This window comes from Capra hircus, chromosome 14, assembly GCF_001704415.2.
Source record: "Capra hircus breed San Clemente chromosome 14, ASM170441v1, whole genome shotgun sequence".
In the NCBI taxonomy this organism is placed as follows: Eukaryota; Metazoa; Chordata; class Mammalia; order Artiodactyla; family Bovidae; genus Capra; species Capra hircus.
In genome coordinates, this window is record NC_030821.1 from 81,268,959 (window position 1) to 81,288,750 (window position 19,792).

The window sequence follows — 19,792 nt, forward strand, 5'->3', positions numbered from 1 at the left end:
GGGTGCAGGTTTCTGCAGGGCTTGCGTTTGTCCCCCTGTGTAAGCAGCTGCTGTGAGACGCTGAGATGTTTGATTTCATAAGAAGCTTCCAGGTGGTTTTCGAAAGTAGCTGTGCCATCTTGCGGCCCCAGCAGCAGCTCTGTTGGTACGTGAGGTTAGGTCAGTGCTGTGTGTCTCATTTTCTAGCTACTGTGATAGGCTAGCATCATGCCTGTGACCAGTGATATTGGCATCCGTGTGTCTACGTGCCTGCTCACAGCTTTTACCTGCTTTGGAGTTGGGCTCCCTTTCTTCTTCTTCAGGACAGAAGTGCTCTTCATATATTTTAGATGCAAGTCCCTTATCAGATTTATGGTTTATAAATATTTTCTGACAAATCTGTTGCATCATAGGTATTTATTTTCTTAACATTGTATTTTAAAAAGCAAAAGTGCTAATATTTTAGAAGTCCGCATTATTGGGCTTTTATTTATAGCTCTTGCTTCTGGGGTTGTAACTAGTAAATCCTTTCATTACCCAAAGTCACAAAGGTGTTCCCCCATGTTTGCTTCTAGAAGTTTTACACAAGGTCTGTGTTCCATCTTGCATTCCTTTTGTTCACCGTGAGGTGTGGGTTCAGGCTCCATACTTTGCGTGTGGGTATCCTGCTGTCCCGGCACTGCTCACTATAAAGACGCTTCTCCCCACACGGACCAGCTACCTTTGCCTGGACGTCAAGAACCCAGTGGCTTGGATGTTTATAATTTCCTAGGTGATTAGCCTTTTGTGGCTGTTGTGGGCTTGTAATTTTATTGCATTGAATCTAGCCAGGTGTATTTCTGCTTCTAAGTGTTTCTTGAGATTTTCTATTTGGCCTAATAGGCAGTCAGGCGTTCAACGTCCTTTGTGTGTATCTGGTATAAAGTTTTCTCTATATTTTTAGAGCATGCTCTAAAACTTGCTATTCAGGCCCTAAACATCTCTATTTTTTTCTTCTCGATCTTTAATTTCTTGGTGAGAGGTGCCAAATGTCTCCAACAGTCATTATGGTTTTCCCACTTTTGCTTTGTTTTCAGTGTTCGCTTTTCGGTATTTCAAAACATGAATTGAAGACTCAGCATTTAGACAGTAGAGTCCTTTTTTGCCTAGAAGACTCCAGGGAGCTGGGCTCTGGAGCACTGACTCCTTGGGTTTGAGAGAAACCACTGGCCCGTGGGGCAGCAGGGCTCATCTGTGTTCTTGGTGGGAATGGCACTTTCTCAGGCGGTGACCGCGTCCACAAGGACAGAATACCACCTGTGAGGACGCGGTTAGCGGCTCTCAGGAAAGGCTGACGGTTTATCTAGTCTGGACGCTGGAGGTTGGCCCGGGGAGCTGGCTTTTGGGGACGATTTTAGTGGAGAGCGAGTGTCTAGCCAGTGACTGGAGATGGTCCCCTCCCTAGGGGTTGGGCAGGGCCTGTCATGCTTCTGTTCAGGCCGTGTCCTCAGGGCCAGAGCCCGCAACTGGTGACCTGCAGAGCAGAGTGCACAGCATCCTGCTCTCCCGCCCCCAGACTCAGAAGCCGGGTGCGGACAGTGAGGCCCTGGCGGCCGACAGCGTGCAGGCCATCAGCGTCAGCACCCTCTACCTGGTCAGCACCACCGTGGACAGGATGGGCGAGGTGAGCACCCCTGCCCTGGGGGACCCACCAGCCTGCTCCTGACCCCTTGGTGTCTGGGAGCAGGTGTGGGGAGGCCGTGGGTACAAGGAGGCTGCAGTGCAGGGAGGCTGCGCTGCGGGTCCGGGCTCCTACACACCCTGCACTGCCCCCAGGTCCTCTGGCCGTACCTGCTTGAGTTCCTGGTCCCCATTCGCTTCACCGGGGCACTGAGCCCGCTCTGCAGGAGCCTTGTGCACTTGGCCCAGAAGAGGCAAGAGGCGGGGGCCCATGCCCCCCTCATCCAGTACAACGGCAATGGTGTGCCCCTGCCCCAGCCCAGCCCTTCCCCCCTGCCCCCCAAGGGGGCAGCCCTGAGTGCTGTGGTCTGTCTCCCTGCAGTGCACCTCCCGTCTCCCTACGCCATCACCACCAGACTCCTGGTAAGCAGCTGCTCAGGCCTCAGTGGCTTCTCTTCCCAGCCAGGTGGCCTCAGTGCCCACTCTGAGGGGTGTCGGCAGGGGGTGGACACTCCCCTAGTCCCTGTTGCCCCACCCTCATGCTGTCACTGCCCCGGGAAGGACCATCAGGCACTCCGGGACGGATTTGGGGAGCTGTGTCTCTGGGGCCTCCTTGCCCCGACCTGGGTGTCCATGCTCGGCCTCAGGTGGAGCACTGTGGCCCAGGACGCTGGTGGAGACCCCAACTGTGCCTTCTGCAGGTCGTGTCTTCCAATCCCTATGTGGGGGACGGTCGCGGAGCAGCCTCGCTGCGCCTCCTGAGTGTCTTGCATCAGGATATCCACCCGGCCCTGGGTCAGCGGTGGGCGACCGCCATCCCCCTGCTGCTGGAACACCTGGACGGTGAGGCCCAGGGGTGGGCGCTGCCGCTTCTCCTCTGACCCCGACTGTTGCCTGTTGGCATCAAGGCTGGCCACTGGAGACCAGGGTTTTAAAAGTTGGAAGAAATTGCCTTTGCTGTCGTTCAGGAAAGGGCCTGGAGAGTGGGCTGGAAAGATGCTCCTTGTCTGGTGTCACCTGCGAGCTCACTGGATGTGGGCCCTTTCTTCCTCTATCCTGGAGCCGAAGGGGCCTGGGCCTGGTGGAGGGGACTCTGAGCTCTCCACTGCTGTCCGCCAGGCTGAGCGAGTGACTGGTCATTTCAGAATACAGTGAGGAAACCCTGCCACAGGAGGAGTGGGAAGAAAAGCTGCTGATGGTGAGAGAAGAGGAGGAGACGAGAGTTAGCCTGCTTTGGGCACAGGCCCTTTTCTGGCCTGGGTGGGGAGGGCTGGAACAGTGGGTGCTGGGGGCACTGTACCTCCCAGAGTGGTAGTGCTTGCCTTGACCTGGTGGTGGGGGGGAGGGGCGGAGGGACAGGCGGGTGTCTCTGGGGTGAGGATTGCGTGCTGCGATGGGGTCATATCATAGGGGCTGCTCTGGCCAGAGAGCCCTCTGTCCTGTCCCCTGCTTGGTTGAGGCCCCAGTGCCCCATGTGCTGCACGCCTGACCACCCAGAATTTCTGTCTCGGCTTCAAAGTTACCTACGGCCATTCAGAGCTATGGCACAGGACCTGTGGTCACCGCCTGTGGCACCTGGGGCTTTGGGTTCTCCCCTAGTCTGGCCAGTGAGAGGCCGAGCCCGCCCTCATTGGTAGAGTTCCTGCCCACAGTTTCTCCGGGATTCCCTGGCTGTCGTGTCTGACAACACCTGGGTCTGCCAGCTGACCCTGGAAATGTGCAAGCAGCTACCCAACTACAACGGGATGCCCCTGGAGAAGGTGCACGGGAAGGGGAGCCCCAGGAGGAAGGGAGGGGGAAGGGAAGCCCCAGGAGGAGCTCCCTCAGGAGGAGGTGCAGGAGGACACACCGCCAGCAGTGCCGTGGGCACAGCCCTCAATCCTGTCCCCTGATTCCGTCTCTTGCTCTCTGAGCCTGTCTGACGGCCACTGTGGTCCTGGCAGGACCTGGAACAGAAGGCTGTGGGCTGGCGGCTGGAGACGCAGGGCTCCGCGCCCACCTGCTGCTCCTCAGACAGTGCGCAGAGCGCATCTGGCCCTTGCAGTGGTGTGTCTGTTCCGTGGTGCAGGCACTGAGAGTGCCCCGCTAGGGGCATCCCTCCGCTGGAGAGCTGGCACCACCCCTTGTCTGGCTTCGTTGCAGAACTTCCTGTACAAATGTGTCGGGACCACCCTGGGTGCCGCTTCAAGTAAGGAGGTGGTGAGGAAGCACCTGCAGGAGCTGCTGGAGACGGCCAGATACCAGGAGGAGAGGGACCGTGAGGTGGCTGCCCCCCCAGCGTGTGTGTGTGCGCGTGCCTCCCCATCCCACCTTGCCCAGGTGTGAGTGCACCTGTGCCTCCCCAGGGCCTTGCCTGTTGCTTTGGAATCTGTGCCATCTCCCACCTGGATGACACCCTGGCCCAGCTGGAAGACTTTGTGAAGTCAGACGTGCTCAGAAAATCTGCCGGCATTTTCAGCATTTTTAAGGTAGCGAGGTCAGGCTGACAGCTGAGTGGGAGGCCTGGGGTGGGCTGGCCTGGGGTTTTGTCTTGGCTGCAGTGCCAGCATGCTGAGGTTCGGTAGGGCAGACGGTGTTGGTCCTAGAGCTTCCTGGGCTCTGTGCCCTGCAGGTTGGGGTGGGGCAGGGAGCTGGCTTCCAGTCTCTGCTTCCTCATGGGTGGGGCTGCTGTGTGTAGGCTCTCTCCCACATTGGGGTTGGGAGCAATGAACTGGCTCTGGGCAGCAGGATGGGAGCAGCCCCTTCCTGTCCCACCACTGGTTTGTGTGTCGTCTGCCCCCTGGTGGCCGGTGGGGGCTGCATGCAGGCTGAAGCCGGTTGTGGGGGAGCACCTGCGCTGTCTGCTCCTACCCTAGCCCGTCTCCCTGGACCAGGGTTACCAGTGCTGGGGTCTCGGGCTGGTGTAGTGTGAACAGGGCCCTAGGACAGAGGGGCCCTGGGCAGCCACCCAAGCGAAGACGGGGACCCCACCTGGCCCTTTGGTTGCTCTCAGCCCCCAGCCCCTCCTCCTGCTTGCCCCTCCCACTGTGGTCCCCTCTGCATCCTTTCCCCTCTGACCCTTGGTCCCCAACAGGCCCCAGACTCCTCGGTCAAGTGGCATCTTCCTTCAGACTGGCTCTGCCGTTCTTTGGCACCTGGGGTCACAGGGCGCGGCTCCTGCTGGGGGTGTGATTGTCACAGAGCTCTGACTTCTCAGGATCGGAGCGAGAGTGAGGCCGACAGAGTGAGGAGCGCGCTGATTCTGTGCTACGGGCATGTGGCGGCCCGGGCCCCGCGCGAGCTGCTGCTGGCCAGGGTGGAGGCAGACGTGTTTCGGAACATGTCCCAGTGCTTCAGCACCAAGGTGGGCGTCTGGGTGTCTCGGAGGCTTGGGGCGGGGCGCTGCCTCAGAAGCCTCCTATGTAACTTGTCTCACTTCTGTCGTCCAGGTTCTGGGGATAAAGGTAGAGACCAAGGTACAGTGTGTGGGGCCTGAGCTCTCTCCTCTGTCTGGGCTGGCCGGGGTGGCAGCGGGGCGCTCCTGGGGCGTCCTAGTCTCAGTTCAGGCAAGGCCTGCAGGATGGCCCTCTAGGGCCTAGGAGCTCCTGCCCTGGCCCAGGCCCTGGAGGTGGGGACGACGGAGGGGAGGTGGTGGCTCCCAGGCCGGGCGGGGTCCTCAGCGTGCCCCTCTCCTGCCTCTACTCCCATCTCTGCGAGCGCCTGGTCAGGGGAGTTCTGCAGCTAAGACGGCAGCCTCTGCCTCACTAACACACCTCCCTTGTGGACTCTGGCACTAACGTGGGAACCTTCTCTGGGAGCGGCCGGACTGTCCCCTTGAAGAGCAGACCCCCAACACCCTGGGTCTCTTGGGGTCTCTGGGCCAGGGCTGTTCTGTGACCTCTCTCTCTGACTCAGCCCTTTAGAGCTGGGGGCCAGCCCTCTGCTGGGGCTCTCCCAGGGCAGCAGCATCCCCTCCACCTGGGGGAGGCCGCTGGATGGCGCGTGGCGAGCCTGCAGTCATCTGCCCGGGATTGTGACCCCGGGACCTCCAGGTCGGGCCCACAGCCAAGAGCCTTCCTTCGCAGACCCACCTTGGCCCACGTGGAGGACTGGCTGAGAGCCTGTAGACTGGAGGGGAGTCCATGTCTGGCTTGCAGGAGAGTGGCCGGTGGCCTGGCCTCGCCGCTCTGGGTGGCCCCCTCCCATCAGGCTCAGCCCGTGAGCCTCGGGCCTTGGTGGCTCCCGCAGCCCAGTTGTCCTTGCAGGACCCGGCCCTGAGACTGAGCCTGGTGCAGAGTGTGTGCATGGCCACCCAGGCCATCTGCAGCAGCGCCCACGGCGGCTCCTTCCACCTCTTGAGGAAGGCGGAGTTGGTGGCGCAGATGGTGGTGAGTGTGGGCGGGCTGGGGAGGGGTTGTGGGGCCTGACCTGGGGGCAAGCTGGAGCTTCGGCCAAGGGCTGCCCTGCGGCTGCTCTCCCAGGAGTTCATCAAAGCGGAGCCCCCAGACTCGCTGAGGACGCCCATTCGGAAGAAGGCCATGCTAGCCTGCATGTACCTGGTGTATCCTTTCCTTGCGGGGGGGGTGGGGTGCAGCTGTAGGGGGCCCTCTGCATGAGCGCTGGGCCTTAACTGGTGGCTCAGTACCCTGGAGCCGGCCCTGGAGGAGCAGGTGCAGGCGGATCTGATTCACAGCTGCCTGCACAGTGTCATGGCCGTGCTGCCTGAACCAGAGGAGGGGGACAGCCTCCAGGAGCTATCAGTGGCCCCCACGGTGGCCCTGTCTAGGGGTGGGGGGTCACAGCAGGACTGGCAGCTTCTCTTCTTCCAGTCCCTGTACCTGGACACCATGCAGGCCCTCAAGGACTTGCTGACGAGCCTCCTTCAGCGGAACATGACGCCCCAGGGTCTGCAGGTCATGGTGGAGGTGTGTGGCGGGCCGTGGCGCTCTGTGCAAGTTGGGGGTGGCCTGTGAGCCAGTGGGCAGGGCCTCTCTGGCCTGGGGGGTATGCAGACAGGTGCAGTCTGAGCAGTCGGAGCTCTGAGCTCGATCTCTCTGCTCCCCCATCATGGGGTCCGGACAGAGAGACTCTGAGGTGCCCCAAATGGGCGCTCCTGACCCTCTGAGGCCATCATGTTGGTGGGTGGCTGGCTGTGGGCTGGGGCAGGACTGACCCATGTCTGGGAACACCATGTCCTTGCATGGGCATGCCTAGAGATTCCACCAGGGGTGGCCATGGCTGTGAGCCAGGCAGGCAGGACAGAATGAGAGGGTGGGGAAGGCACTGCCCAGGGGGCCCACTCTGACCTGGCGCACTGGCCCCCGTGCCCAGAGGGTGGCCTGGCAGGGAGGCTGCCCCAAGCTGCACCTATTGAAGCCCCTTCTTCCTCAGCACCTGAGCCCGTGGATCAAGTCCCCGAAGGGCCACGAGCGGGTGCGGGCGCTTGGCCTGAGTGCCTGCCTGCTGCAGTTCTTCCTAGAACACCTGCAGATCAGCGTGAGTGCCCCAGGGCGGCCTGCGCAGTCCCTCCTCGGCCGCATGCCCTTCCCTTGGCCCAGGGCCACACCGTGGGGCCCTCGCATCTCCCACTGCCCAGTGCTGCGAGCGGCACTGTCCTCTCCTGGGCTGTGGACAGAGGACCACAAGGGTCAGCAAGTGTCCTCAGGGCTGGCCACTCAGCATCGAACCTGATGGGCTCATCCTTGGGAGCCCGCCCGACGCCGGGAAGGGTGATGGGGACCCCATGTGAGAGGAGGAGCGGAGGGTGTTGGAGGCAGAAGCCGCAGCTTGGGCCAAGGCAGGGACTTGTGAACTCCTGAAGACAGCACTATTAGTTGGAGCAGTGGGAAGGAGCGCCTCCCAGAGCCGCACGGTTACTTTGCATTTTAGTATTTGTTGGGGTTCAGCAGCTCCTCTTCCCTTGTTAGAACTTCACAGTTGTTCTTACGAGGCCGTCACTCTGCTGGCTTTAGGGTGGACTGGTGTGGTCCTCCCATGCTCCCGTGTACCAAGGGCTCCTGTGCTGATGACGGTGGACCTGGCCACCCCAGCCCCCGGCCCTAGCAGAGGCACGGTCTGTCACTGCTGTCTCCACTGTACATAATCATTTACTTACTGTGGTAGGCAGGAGAACTGGACTTCTGGATACTTAGGAACTGGTAGGAACTGGGTAGTTTATAAGGAATAAGATCCCTCTGTAACTCTTAATGAGTGTTTAGTTAATTCTCTGCTCTTCAGACACACAGCCGCAGCCATCCACAAAGGCCATGAGTTCGGCCTTTCTCACCATTTCAACACCTGCTGGCTTGTGCTGCTGACCGCAGGAAGGTGGATACTGGTGGTGGCCCCAAGCCGTTAACTCAAGCGAGATGCTCGTTGGTTGGCAGTGTTTATTTTTTTGTTGTGTTCAAGCATCGTCTGTTGGCTGGCTTAGACAGCTTTTCCCACCTAGGTTCTCCATGGCCTGTTTTTCACATAACCCTGGTCCAACCAGAGTTCACTTTTTGTTTGTGACGAGACAGGGCTCTGCCCTTGTGGAGAGGAATGCAGCTGGTGGCCCCCAACCCCCATCCAGCCTCCCCCTGGTTTCGGGAGGAGTAGTAGCCTGGAGCCCCACACCCTCAAGAGCCCGTGCCGGGCAGGGTGCGTGGTGGCACCTCCCAGGGAGGCCACTCGTGTGTGGGCTGTGTGTTGGGGGTAGGTAGCTGATGTCCCCCGATTTGGGGCGTAGGAAGCAAGGCCCTTTGCTCAGAGTACGGTTGAGAGGCTCTGTATTCGAGGAGAGCAGGAAAGGCTCTGAAGAGCAGGCCCAGTCCCCATGGGGATGAAAGGGCTTGTGTAGCACCCCTTGGCTTTTGGGACAGGAATTCCCGTGTATCTGAGGAGTGACCAGAAGCTGGCCATGCCCTGTCCACACCCCTGCTTGCCCAGCTCTCGTCCCTCTTGGGACCTACCCTGGGGTGGGGGAGGGCTGCCCTCTGGTCACAGGCCTGCCCATATCTGGGTCCAGGGGGTGCAGGTAGCTGCCCACCCCAGTGACTCCTGAGCCCCAGTGCCATCTCTGGCTATCTGCCCCCAGCATCCCCACAGCACCCCTACATCTGCCTCTCCAGGCCTTGGTGCCCTTCCACAACCTGGGCCTCCTCGTTGGCCTCTTCTCCCCACGGTGCGCCGACCTCTGGCCTGCCACTCGCCGAGAGGCTGTGAGCTGCGTCCACTCCCTGCTGTACCTGCAGCTGGGCTATGAGGGTGAGCCCCCCTGGCTGGGCAGCAGTGTGTGTGTGTTGGGGGGATGAGGGAGCAGAGGCTGGGCCTCTGGTGGCCAGGGAAGGCCTGCGCCCACCCCACGTGCCCTTCCGCCTTTCAGGCTTCTCGCGAGACTACCGGGATGATGTGGCTGAGCAGCTCCTCAGCCTCAAGGATGGCCTGGTGCACCCTGACCCTGCCATTCTCTTCCACACCTGCCACAGCATCGCCCAGGTACCTGCCAGTGGCTGCTGCAGCAGCTGCTTGCCCGTATGGGCTCTGTGGGTGCCAGCTGGGCAGGCAGGCAGGTCTTATCAGAGTTTCAAGTCCAGCACCAGCCCGCCCTTCCTGCACTTGCTGGGCCCACCCTCCGGGGCCCAGTAGTGGGTGGCAGGAGCTCAGCTTCTGGCTCCATGAGGTTGAGAAAGCTGCCCGAGCCCACCCAGTGACTCCCAAGCCAGGGCAGTGCTTCTGTTCCACTTGGTGACTGGGAGTGGCCCTCAGGGGTCTGGAGGCTTTCCCTCCTGCTGAAGATGGAAGGCAAGGGGGTCAACAGGCCCCTTTGTGGGGGTCAGGGGGGCTCAGACATTGGGAAACAAAGACAGCCCAAGGGGAGTCCAGGGGGAGCGAGAACTTCATGTTTGGGGTCAGACTTTCTAAATATTCATCCACTTCTGTGATTTTATTTCTTCTCTGTACAGAGTTTATCTGCCCTAACTTCTGGTTGCTCTCTGTTATGTGGAGGGAGGCCAGGGACCCTCCTCTGTTGCTGGGAGGAGCTGAGGGTGCTTTGGAGCCTCCGAGGCTGGGCAGTTCAGGGTAGAGCATGCCCCCATCTGCCCTTGACTCTGTACTCTAGAGAGGCTGCACACCAGGACACTCCTAGCCTACCCCATTGGTCAGGAGGATCCTCCGAGAGGGTGCTGACCTGGGCCCTGCAGATGCCCAGTGACCCCCTTCCAGGGGCCTTGGAGGCCATGGGCGGCACCTAGACCTGGCTTCAGTCTGGGGAGGGGTCCTGGGTGTGGGCCACCCCACCTGGCACTGGCAGAAGCTCTAAAGGCTTTAAGGGCCTATAAGAGGGTGGGAAAGGCTGGAGCAGGGGTTTGAGAGGGGCCAGTCCTTCCCTGAGAAGCTGAGTCCCTGGGATGCCACCCCCCGAAGGTGTGCTGACGCCCTCCTCTCTGTCTTCTTGACACAACTGTCCTCCTAGATTATCGCCAAGCGCCTCCCACCAGATCAGCTCATCAGCCTCTTGCTAACCTTGTTTGAGGGCCTGGGAGATCCCGACAAGAACTGCTCGCGAGCCGCCACTGTCATGATCAACTGCTTGCTGAAGGAGCGGGGCAACATGCTGCAGGAGAAGGTGGGGCCTGGGGGCGGGGCCAGGCTTGGGCAGGGTGGGGCCGCCTGGGCCCAGGCAAGAGGCTGGGTGGGCAGGGCCTGGTCTAGAGCTCCCTGCGGGCATGGTGTGGGCGTGGTTATGTCCAGAGGGTCTGCCAGGAGTGCAGGCCTGGTAACCTGGGGCTCTCCACCCAACTCCCTGCTCTGTGGACCTTTGGCCCTCAGCACTCTGCGCTTCTCCCTGTGGGCCTGATGGGATAAATCTTCCTCTTCTCTTTGAAGACTGAACTAAGCGAAGGTAACTGCTCAGAATGTAAAGGGAGAAAAGGCAATTGAAAGGGAAAGACCAGTGCTAGGGTCTGTGATTGGGCCCTGAGCCGGCATGGGCTGAGTGCCCTGCTCACGTTGCTGGTGAGGACAGGGGTCCACAGGGTCACCAGGTGCTGGCACAGAGGCTTCCGCGGCAGGTCCAGCCCAGAGCAGAGGTGCCCAGGACACTCAGATCCTGGCCTATCCACCATCCCATCATCACCTTTGAGGCCTTCTGGCCATGAGCTCACTTGGTGGCCCACGTGGTCCCCAAACATGGTTGCCAGCCACCCTGACAGATGTGCTCAGGTCCTGAGGCCTGAACAGGCTCCAAAGCTCAGGTGACTGCTAGATTATTGCTAGATTCATGGTGGCCCATGAATCCTATGAACTAGATGACCCAGCAGGTGGGGTCCCATATGCTTGGACAAAGATTTAAGCTCCCTATTAAAGTGAAGCATAGCAACAGAAAAGGGGGGTTGTGCTAAGTGTACAGCCTTGGGGTTCATAGACAGGAGCAGAGACCCCACCAACCCCAGAGCCCCTGGCACCCCAGCTGGCCCCACAGGGTGCCACAAGCTCTCTGCAGCACAGAGCAGGGCTTGGGGTGCACCTCGTGTAGCAGGCGCCTCACGTCTGACCTGCATGGCCATCGTCTGTGGGACAGCGTGTGTCTTCCAGGCCTGGCCATGTGGGTCGCCCCATCACTCCCTCACCTGCCCACCTCAGCGAGCGCTGGGCAGTTCCCAGTCTGAACACGAGTGCTACTTTGGACCTAGGGTGCATTTCGGTTGGAGACATGCCCAGGAAAGTGACTGGGGCCGCAGGAGAGGTCTTTGTGCCGCTGTCCCAGGGCTGTCAGACAGGGGCTGACAGCTCTGATGGGGAGCTGTCCCAGCTCCTTCGTGCACGTTTCTCTGTGGCTTATGAACTGGAACACTCGCACGTTTCCTGGCTGCTCAGATCTCCTCCATGAGGAGAGTGATCTTGGCCATTTTCTTCTGGGTGGTCTGTGCTTTTCTTACTGGTTTGTAGAAGTACTTTGTATGTTCTGGGTACAAGTCCTGTATTGGATGGGTCCCTCACAGGTGTTTTCTGGGGGGAGGTGGAGCAGGAGCTGCCAGTGGAAAAGCCCTGTGTAGAGGGGCCACCTGCTGAGGCGGGGGTGGGGGTGTGTGTAGTGTGGCGCCGGAGGGAAACGTATGCCACCGTGGGACCCCAGCCAGGGCCTGAGGGTGTGGGGCGGGGAGTGGACGGAGGATAGAGGAGGGTGTGACTGCAAGCGATGGTCAGGGGTTGACGGGCCAAGGTTCGGGTTTTGCACTGAGTGGGGCTCCTGGGTCAGCTCTGAGTGGTAGAAAGGTAGCCTGGTGGCTCTGTGTGGGGGGAGGAGGACAGGCCGGACTGCAGGCTGTGGCCCCTGGTGGTCCTGGTGTCTGTATATACATGCACACGTTTTGTTGATTCGTACCTTTGCCGGTGGACACTTGGTGTGCTTCCTTCTCTTGGCTGTCGTGAGCCATGCTGCTGTAAACATGGGTGAAAGGCATATCTCTTCAGGATCCTATTTTGTTTTGGGTAAACATCTGGGAGTGGAATTGCAGGTTATGAGCAACCTAGATAGTATATTCAAAAGCAGGGACATTACTTTGCCGACTAAGGTCCGTCTAGTCAAGGCTATGGTTTTTCCAGTAGTCATGTATGGATGTGAGAGTTGGACTGTGGAGAAGGCTGAGCACTGAAGAATGGATGCTTTTGAACTGTGGTGTTGGAGAAGACTCTTGAGAGTCCCTTGGACTGCAAGGAGATCCAACCAGTCCATTCTGAAGGAGGTCAGCCCTGGGATTTCTTTGGAAGAAATGATGCTAAAGCTGAAACTCCAGTACTTTGGCCACCTCATGTGAAGAGTTGACTGATTGGAAAAGACTCTGATGCTGGGAGGGATTGGGGGCAGGAGGAGAAGGGGACCGAGGGTGAGACGGCTGGATGGCATCACTGACTCAATGGACGCGAATCTGAGTGAACTCCGGGATTTGGTGATGGACAGGGAGGGCTCGTGTGCTGCGATTCATGGGGTCGCAAAGAGTCAGACACGACTGAGTGACTGAACTGAACTGATGGTGATTCTATTTTGAATTTTCAGAGGAACTGCTGTACTGTTTTCCTAGTGACTGCACCAGTTTACATTCCCACCAGCAGGGCACGGGGGTTCTGGCCAGTGTTTGTCAATGCCTGTGTTTTTAATAGTGGCCACCCTGATGTGTGTGAAGCAGCATGTCATACTGGTTTCAACTTGCGCTTCCTCTGCAGTGTGATGTGGATATGCTTGCCGGCCATTTGTTTGTCTTCTTCAGAGAAGTCCACATCCCTGCCCATTTCCAGATCAGGTTATTGGATTTGATATCATTTTGGAACTGTGAAGAAGTGAAGTGAAGTCGCTCAGTCGTGTCCGACTCTTTGTGATCCCATGGACTGTAGCCTCCCAGGCTCCTCTGTCCATGGGATTCTCCAGGCAATAGAACTGGAGTGGATTGCCATTTCCTTCTCCAGCAGATCTTCCCGACCCAGGGATCGAACCCTGGTCTCCCACATTGTAGACAGATGCTTTTACTGTCTGAGCCAACTGTAGGAGCTGCTTGTACTCTGAAATTAACCTGCTACCAGATACATGACTGGCAGGTGTTTTTGTGTAGGTTGTCTTCTCCCTAGGTCGCGTCTTTTGCTGCAGCTCCATATGCGGTGCTTTGAGGCTCATTTCCGAGGAGTCATTACCAAATCTAGTGTCCCGAAGATTTCTGTTTTTCTCTAGGAGTTTACTAAAAGTAGTTTTGAGTCCTGCCCATCCTGGATAAATCAGGGTGCCTCTCCCGGGGCCCATGTGCTGAGCCGGCTGCCGGCCTCCAGAGCTGCCAGGCTGTCTCCTCCAGCTCAGCCTGGAGACCCGCTCAGCATACCCACCCCAGGGCGGTGTCCCTGCTTCACACTTCCAATCTGTCTGCAGCAGGCCCTCCCCAGCTCACGTGGCAGGGACACTGGCATTGGCGCCATGGGTACCATTTCCTTTCTTGCCCCGAGAGCCTGCTGGGGGGCCCCCAAAGACACCTAGACAGTCGGACTTGAGTTTCTCTGACACCAAATCAGAAAAAGGGGTCCTAGTCGGTGACCCATGACCGGGCTGACCCCTGCCCCAACACACCAGGATGGTCAGGTGGGCGCAGACGGAACTGGGGGTCAAGGGCAGAGGGACGTGGCAGGAACGAACAGCTGCCTCCCAACGTGTGGGCGTGGGAAGCAGTGCTGCTCCACAGAGATGGCCGGCAGACCTGAGGCAGAGGGTGCCCCAGCCCAGTGGTTCCTCCTGGGCATGTGCCTGGGTGAGGCAGCCGTGTCCACAAGAACCTGTGCAGGTTAAGAAAGGGGTCCCCATGAAGGGGGTTCCCAGCCTGGAGCTGCGGGTGTGGGCTGCTAAGGGCGAATGTGGAGCAGCCCAGCAGGCCTGAGGTGTGGTGGGCAGGGTGGGCCCCGCTCACCAGTCCCAGGAAGCCGAGAACCCGGTGTGGACGCAGCCAGAGCCGCCACACCTGAGCGCTGGAGTGCCATCAGAGCTCCAGAGAGTCAGGTCCAAGCTGCTCTTGGTGCTCATGGGTATCGCTGCTGAGAAAGTCTGCAGAAGCAAAGACAATAGAGACAGATGAGCTGAGGCAGTGTCTCAGACCGACACCCAAGGGAGCAAAAGGAAACAGGGAAAAAATTACATGCAGACATTTGAAATGCAGGAAAATATACATATAGGCAGTTATTTTTCAGTGGACTTTGAGAACCTGGAGTGAGGGACAGGCCTCCGCAGGGCGCACCCACAAAAACTGCACCAGTGCCAGCCAGTCAGGCCTGGGGTCTTCTGGGGAGCCCTGCCCCTCACGGCCGGGAAAGAGTCCAGGAGACTGGAGTGAGCCATGCTCCTTGCCCCAGAGACGGTGTGGCCCGCTCCAGTGGCACTGTGGATGGGACGATCACAGCCCATCTACCCGCAAATGTCACTGGGCCCACGCCAACGGCCGACTGCTTCCCACTCCCGCACGTTGGGAGGCAGCTGTTCGTTCCTGCCACGTCCCTCTGCCCTTGACCCCCAGTTCCGTCTGCGCCCACCTGACCATCCTGGTGTGTTGGGGCAGGGGTCAGCCCGGTCATGGGTCACCGACTAGGACCCCTTTTTCTGATTTGGTGTCATAGAAACTCAAGTCCGACTGTCCAGGTGTCCACCCTCCTGCCAGGCACCCTGAGCAGGCTCAGTGTGGCAGCAGCCGGCTGGTCAGGGAGGTGCAGCTGGACGGGCCCAGGGTCAGGGCCGATGGGCAGAGCCACAGCAAAGAGGTCCAGGTCCTTAGAAGGTCGTCAACCTTCTGGACTCACGGTCATAGAAAGAGAAGGACTTGGTTATGTTTACAAATCCTTTGAGAACTGTGGTGACAGAGCCCCTCCCTCAGGCTGGCCACACGTGTGCCTGGATTTCCCCGCTGCCCCTGTTCCCCCTGTGGATGTGGGTCCCGTCAGAGCTTGGTGGGCCCTTCCCTCTGCTCCTGGGCCCGGGGCCCCTGACGGGTCCTCAGCCAGCCCTGCCCTGGGGTGGTGCCCACGACTGCCAGCTGCCCCGAACCAGGGGGCCCTGTCCCTGGGGCTGTGGCCAGCGCTCTGTCATCAACTTTTGCCTCACACCAGGGCGCTTCCTAGCTGTCCAGCCTGGACGGTGCGGGGCGGCACCCCATTGGCTCGGGCTGTTGGGTGCCCTTGCTGCCCATCTGCTGCTGCTCAGCCGCCTCGGCTGGAAAGCCCGCCCCTCCCAGCCAAGCCTGCGGCCTGGGAGGAGGGACGGAGCACTTTCTGGTGAGCAGTGGGCAGCTGTGTCTTGCCTGCAGGGGTCGAGGCAGGGTCACCCTGTGAGCCTCAGCACTCACCCCCGTGGCCTTGCCCTCCCACTCTGCCCCCTCAGGTTGTGTGTGTCTGTCTGTCTGTCCTGGCACCTCCCGCCAGCAGGCCCCTCTTGGGTTCCTCTCCCTTTTCGCATGGACTCTGGGGCTGTGAATCAACTCCCTCGGCCCTGAGGGCTCTGGCTCCTGTCCTCCTTCATCAGGGCTGGCAGCAAGGAGTCCCAGCATCCCTTGGCGGGGCGTGGTGCTGGCCTCCCTAGCCCCAGGGATTGGCGCCCACGGGGTCATGTCCTGCTGCTGGCCTGACCGCCGCCTGCCCACAGGTGCCCGAGATTGTGAGCGTGCTGCGCTCGAAGATGCAGGAGACCCGAGAGGAGCATGTCCTACAGGCTGCACAGCACAGCGTGTTTGTCCTGGCCGCCCACCACCGCGCTGCGGTGGTGTCCAGCCTTCTGGGCAGCCCCCTGCCCTTTGACAGGTACCTGGTGCCCACCCACCTGCAGGGATGGATGGGGCTCCATGCTCTGGTGTCCCCCCCCACCTGACCAAGTATTTGTGGGCCCCCTAATCCTGTGTGTGGGAGCCTGGAGGCCCTGGCACTGAGCTGGGTGGAGATGGCTTGCTCTCATGGGCAGTGCTGGCCAGTTCTCTGGGGCTGGTGCTCTGCTGGGCTTCCACCATCATCCGTGAGCAGGACCCTGGGCCAGGGCCCTCCTTGAGCCAGGAACTGGGTCTCCATCTGCCACGGACACCCCTGGCTCCCAAGGACACCACTGGCCCATCAGTGACACTCCAGTTGCCGTCCTGGGCTTCTCAGGGCAAGGCGTGTCCACACCTGGGCCTGTGCTGGACCCTGCGGGTCCCCAGTCCCCGGGGCTCTTGGTTCTGCGCTAAGGCCTCCAGGCAGCCTTTGCGCTGCTCCCAGTGCTTCCAGAGCTCAGGGCCCGCTGGGCATGCCTTTCTTTGGGTCCACGTGGTGGATGGAGGCAGCACCCGTGATCTGGAGACCCCCGTGCCAGGGGACAGGGAGGCAGCGCATCCTTCCCTGTGGCTGCAGCCTGAAGCGCCTGCACCTGCCCCAGATCGGGGCTCCCACGGCCTGCTTGGCTCTCGCTTAGACAGTGGGCACCGCTCCCCAGACACGGCGGTCCCGTTTGCCACTGCCCCTCCTGCCATCACTGTTGGCCTTTTTCCCCTTGTGCTCTAGGGGTCCCTTTCCCAGAATAAACAGCCCTCGATTGCTGATATGCTTGGGATTAAACCAACTGCCTATTTTTCTTCCCTTGGTCTTATCTTCCTCACTGTCTCTTTAGATTGACAGGGTCTTGTTGCAGTTTCACTTTTCACTCGGTTAGTTTGGAAGTTGCACCCGTGTATCTGGGCCACATTTACTCAACCGTCCCTCTCCGGGGCTGTTGCCGCGTTTGGAGCTCGAGCTCGGCACACACTTCCCTTTAGTTTGAGTAAGAGAACGTGTCCTTTCTGGCTCCTTTGAGCCCAGCTGGGGCTGAGGCCGAGGGACACGCACTGGGTGTCCCTTGTTGATGGCGCTCTGCACCTTCTGGCAGAGAGGAGTCTGAGGCTTTCCGTTCTTAGTCCTGCCAGGGGGCTCCCTGGCTTCTCGAGCCTATGAGTTAGTGTCTGTCATCAGCTCTCCCAACTTTTCAGCCTGTCTCTTCAGACACCGTCTCCCCTCTGCTTGTGAGATGCCACTCGAATGTGCACTCACCCCCACTGCCCTGCCCCTGACACCTCTGCTTCTGAACATCCGATGACCCTTCCCTGCGGGATTCTGGGCAACTTCCTCCACTCGTCTTCCAGTTCACCATTTCTCTCTCCTGCCATGTCCAGGCTGATGCCAAGTACGTCACTGAGCACAGCGCTGCGTGTCTCATTTCTAAAGGGCTGTTGGTTCGCTTCCAAATGCACTCTCTGTTTAGTTTCTGGTTCTGGTTAGATCTCTGATGTCTGTCGCTTCTCCCTGTAAACGTACCATGCAGCCACAGCCTGTGTAAATGCTGGGGCTGGGGCTGCTCAAGCCTCCTGCAGCCTCTGCCTGACCTCACCTGCATGCCTCTTTGGCCACTTGCTGCTCTTTGCTCAGGAGAAGTGACTCACAGGCGTGCTCAGGGCTGGGGTGACAGTGTCTCCTCTAGGGAGCCCAGTGTCTGCTTCTGGCAGCTCCAGGGGACACCTCCCCACCACTGGGTCTGTGCTTACCATCAGGCTGCCTGGTTAGGACCCTGGGTTGGAGGAAGGGGTTACTCAGGGCCTGGAGTCAGGGTGCTGTTTGTGGCCTGGCTGGAGCCGAGGCCAGTGGGCATGCCGGGCTGTGGAGTCAGGGCCTCAGAGGGGTCGTTCTCCTGCCCCTCCAGCCACACCTGTACCCTGTGGCGAGCACTGGCCTTGGAGCCCGGCCTCGCTGCACAGGTCTTGGGGCTGCTCCTGGAGAAGATAAGCAGGGACGTCCCGTTCAAGGAGAGCCGGGCCTTCCTGCTGAGCAGCACGCCGGACCGCGTGGCTACCCTGCTGCCCCTCGCGGTGAGTGGGGGCTGAGCCGGCATGCACCGCCCCCCTCTGCCCTCCCCCGCGGGCCTAGGAGGCGATGGGGGGCCACGTGGCCGCTGCCAGAGGGCCCCATGGGGAGCCTGGGTTGCGCCTTGCTAGCACCTGGCGGCTGATGGGAACCCTGGAGCCGGCGAGCTGTGAGCCCAGGCTCGTAAAGTCCCCACAGGTGTAGGCCCCCAAGGGAGCCCACTCTATTTCATCCTACGGGGAAAAAAAAACACCCAGCTTGGCAGCATTTCCACAGTGAAGCAGCTGCAAGAATTTCCTCCTCCTACTGAGGAGCCGAGAGCAGATGCTGGGAGCTGGTCCCCAAGGTGGCCATGCTGCCCTGGGCCTGCCTTCTGCCCCATGGGCCAACCTGGACAGGGCTGGGCTCCTCATCTCACCCCCACGGCTACCCCTCCCAGGGCCCAAGACCTCGGGGGATGCGGGGTGGGTTTTGTCCCGGGTGCAGGGTCCAGTGTTCGCTGAGCCTGCCCGGAGGGTAGGGGCAGAGGCTGAGGTGGCCCATCTGCAGGCCACCTGTGCACTGCACGAGGTCGCATCTGCCCCAGCGTCAGGGCCAGCGGTGCTGGAGCTCTACCCCCAGCTGTTTGTGGCACTGCTGCTGCGGGTCAGCTGCACCATGGGTGTCCAGCCGCCTCGGCACCTGCAGGCCAAGGAGAGGAGGAGCGCCAGCTCGGGCCTGGCCTCACGGAGCCTCGAGCCTTGCAGGTGAGGGGGCCTGGCCTAGCACCCCCAGGCCATGACATTCAGCTACCGGAAGTAGCTTCCCAGGGGTGGGGGGTGGGGGGCCGGGCACCAGCTGACCCCGAGCTGCGCCTTCCCTGGGGAGTGCTTGGGGTCGGCAGGTTCCAAACCAGCCCACCCTGAGTGCAGCCTCAGTCAGCCACACTGACCGGGCCCCCACCTGCAGTTGGCCACGGCTCTGGCCCCAGCCCTGTAGGGTCGCAGCTGCCCCATGGGTGAGGTCCTGCTGGTTTGGAGCCGGGCCTGGTGACACTGGCTGTGCCCGTGCCTTCCCCTTGGCTCTCAGTTGGGGGGTCTGGGGACAGGCTGGGGCCCCTTCAGCTCCTGCAAGAGCAGAGGGTCCACAGTGCTGCCCAGGGGAAGGGACACTGCTAGCAGGGAGCAGGCTGGGGGGTCCCTGGGCACGTTTTCTAAGAGCACAGGAGGCTGTGCGTGCAAGGAGCAGAGCTGTGCCCTGCCTGCGCCAGCCAAGCTGCACCCACGTCTCCCCAGCTCTGCGGTGGATGCGCTGCAGGCCGTGCTTATCCGCAGCGGCAATGAGGACGTGGTGCAGCGCATGGAGCTGGACGGGGGCTGGCAGCTGCTCAAGACCTCGGCTGGGCACGAGGAGGGTGTCACCCAGCTGGCCAGGTGAGCAGGCAGTGCGTGGGGCAGTGGGGAGTCCATGAGGGCAGCGGGTTCTGTAGGTGAGGTGGACCGGGAGCAGGGGGAAGGCCTCTGGTTGCGGGGGGCAGCGCATCTGAGTGGAGGATGTGTGGGGGCAGTTGAGGGGCAGGGCTAGCAGGCCAGACGGTGCAGGGTGGGAGGCATGCGTGCTCCCCAGGCCCCCGGGCCTGGTGTGCTCAGGGCAGCCTGAGGCCCCAGCTCCTGCCCACATGCCTCCTTCCCAGTGCCATGGCCAAGTTTGCAGGCCCCCGGCTGCCCCTGGTGATGAAGGTGCTCTTCGCCACACAGAGCAGCGTGTATGAGGTCCAGAGGATCACCTCCACAGCCTTCCTGGCTGAGGTAGGAGCACTTGCTTTGGACCATGAGTG

General features: G+C 60.5%; 1 protein-coding gene across 8 annotated transcripts in view; it reads left to right on the top strand.

Annotated features, from left to right (window-relative positions):
• MROH1 (maestro heat like repeat family member 1) overlaps window positions 1-19,792 on the top strand; it is a 51,447-nt gene that overhangs the window by 29,327 nt on the left and 2,328 nt on the right. For 6 of the 8 annotated variants that reach the window (XM_018058723.1, XM_018058722.1, XM_018058717.1 and 3 more), the window contains 22 exons: window positions 1,535-1,642; window positions 1,795-1,939; window positions 2,021-2,061; window positions 2,340-2,481; window positions 2,784-2,836; window positions 3,291-3,398; window positions 3,781-3,900; window positions 3,984-4,106; window positions 4,835-4,981; window positions 5,067-5,093; window positions 5,883-6,005; window positions 6,099-6,178; window positions 6,260-6,542; window positions 7,009-7,113; window positions 8,730-8,865; window positions 8,984-9,096; window positions 10,076-10,228; window positions 15,764-15,918; window positions 17,816-17,981; window positions 18,526-18,722; window positions 19,251-19,388; window positions 19,649-19,763. In XM_018058723.1, coding sequence (XP_017914212.1) covers window positions 1,535-1,642; window positions 1,795-1,939; window positions 2,021-2,061; window positions 2,340-2,481; window positions 2,784-2,836; window positions 3,291-3,398; window positions 3,781-3,900; window positions 3,984-4,106; window positions 4,835-4,981; window positions 5,067-5,093; window positions 5,883-6,005; window positions 6,099-6,178; window positions 6,260-6,542; window positions 7,009-7,113; window positions 8,730-8,865; window positions 8,984-9,096; window positions 10,076-10,228; window positions 15,764-15,918; window positions 17,816-17,981; window positions 18,526-18,722; window positions 19,251-19,388; window positions 19,649-19,763 — 2,778 coding nt within the window. The remainder of the gene's footprint in view (window positions 1-1,534; window positions 1,643-1,794; window positions 1,940-2,020; window positions 2,062-2,339; window positions 2,482-2,783; window positions 2,837-3,290; window positions 3,399-3,780; window positions 3,901-3,983; window positions 4,107-4,834; window positions 4,982-5,066; window positions 5,094-5,882; window positions 6,006-6,098; window positions 6,179-6,259; window positions 6,543-7,008; window positions 7,114-8,729; window positions 8,866-8,983; window positions 9,097-10,075; window positions 10,229-15,763; window positions 15,919-17,815; window positions 17,982-18,525; window positions 18,723-19,250; window positions 19,389-19,648; window positions 19,764-19,792) is intronic. The other 2 variants (XM_018058720.1, XM_018058724.1) reach the window with 1 other exon arrangement.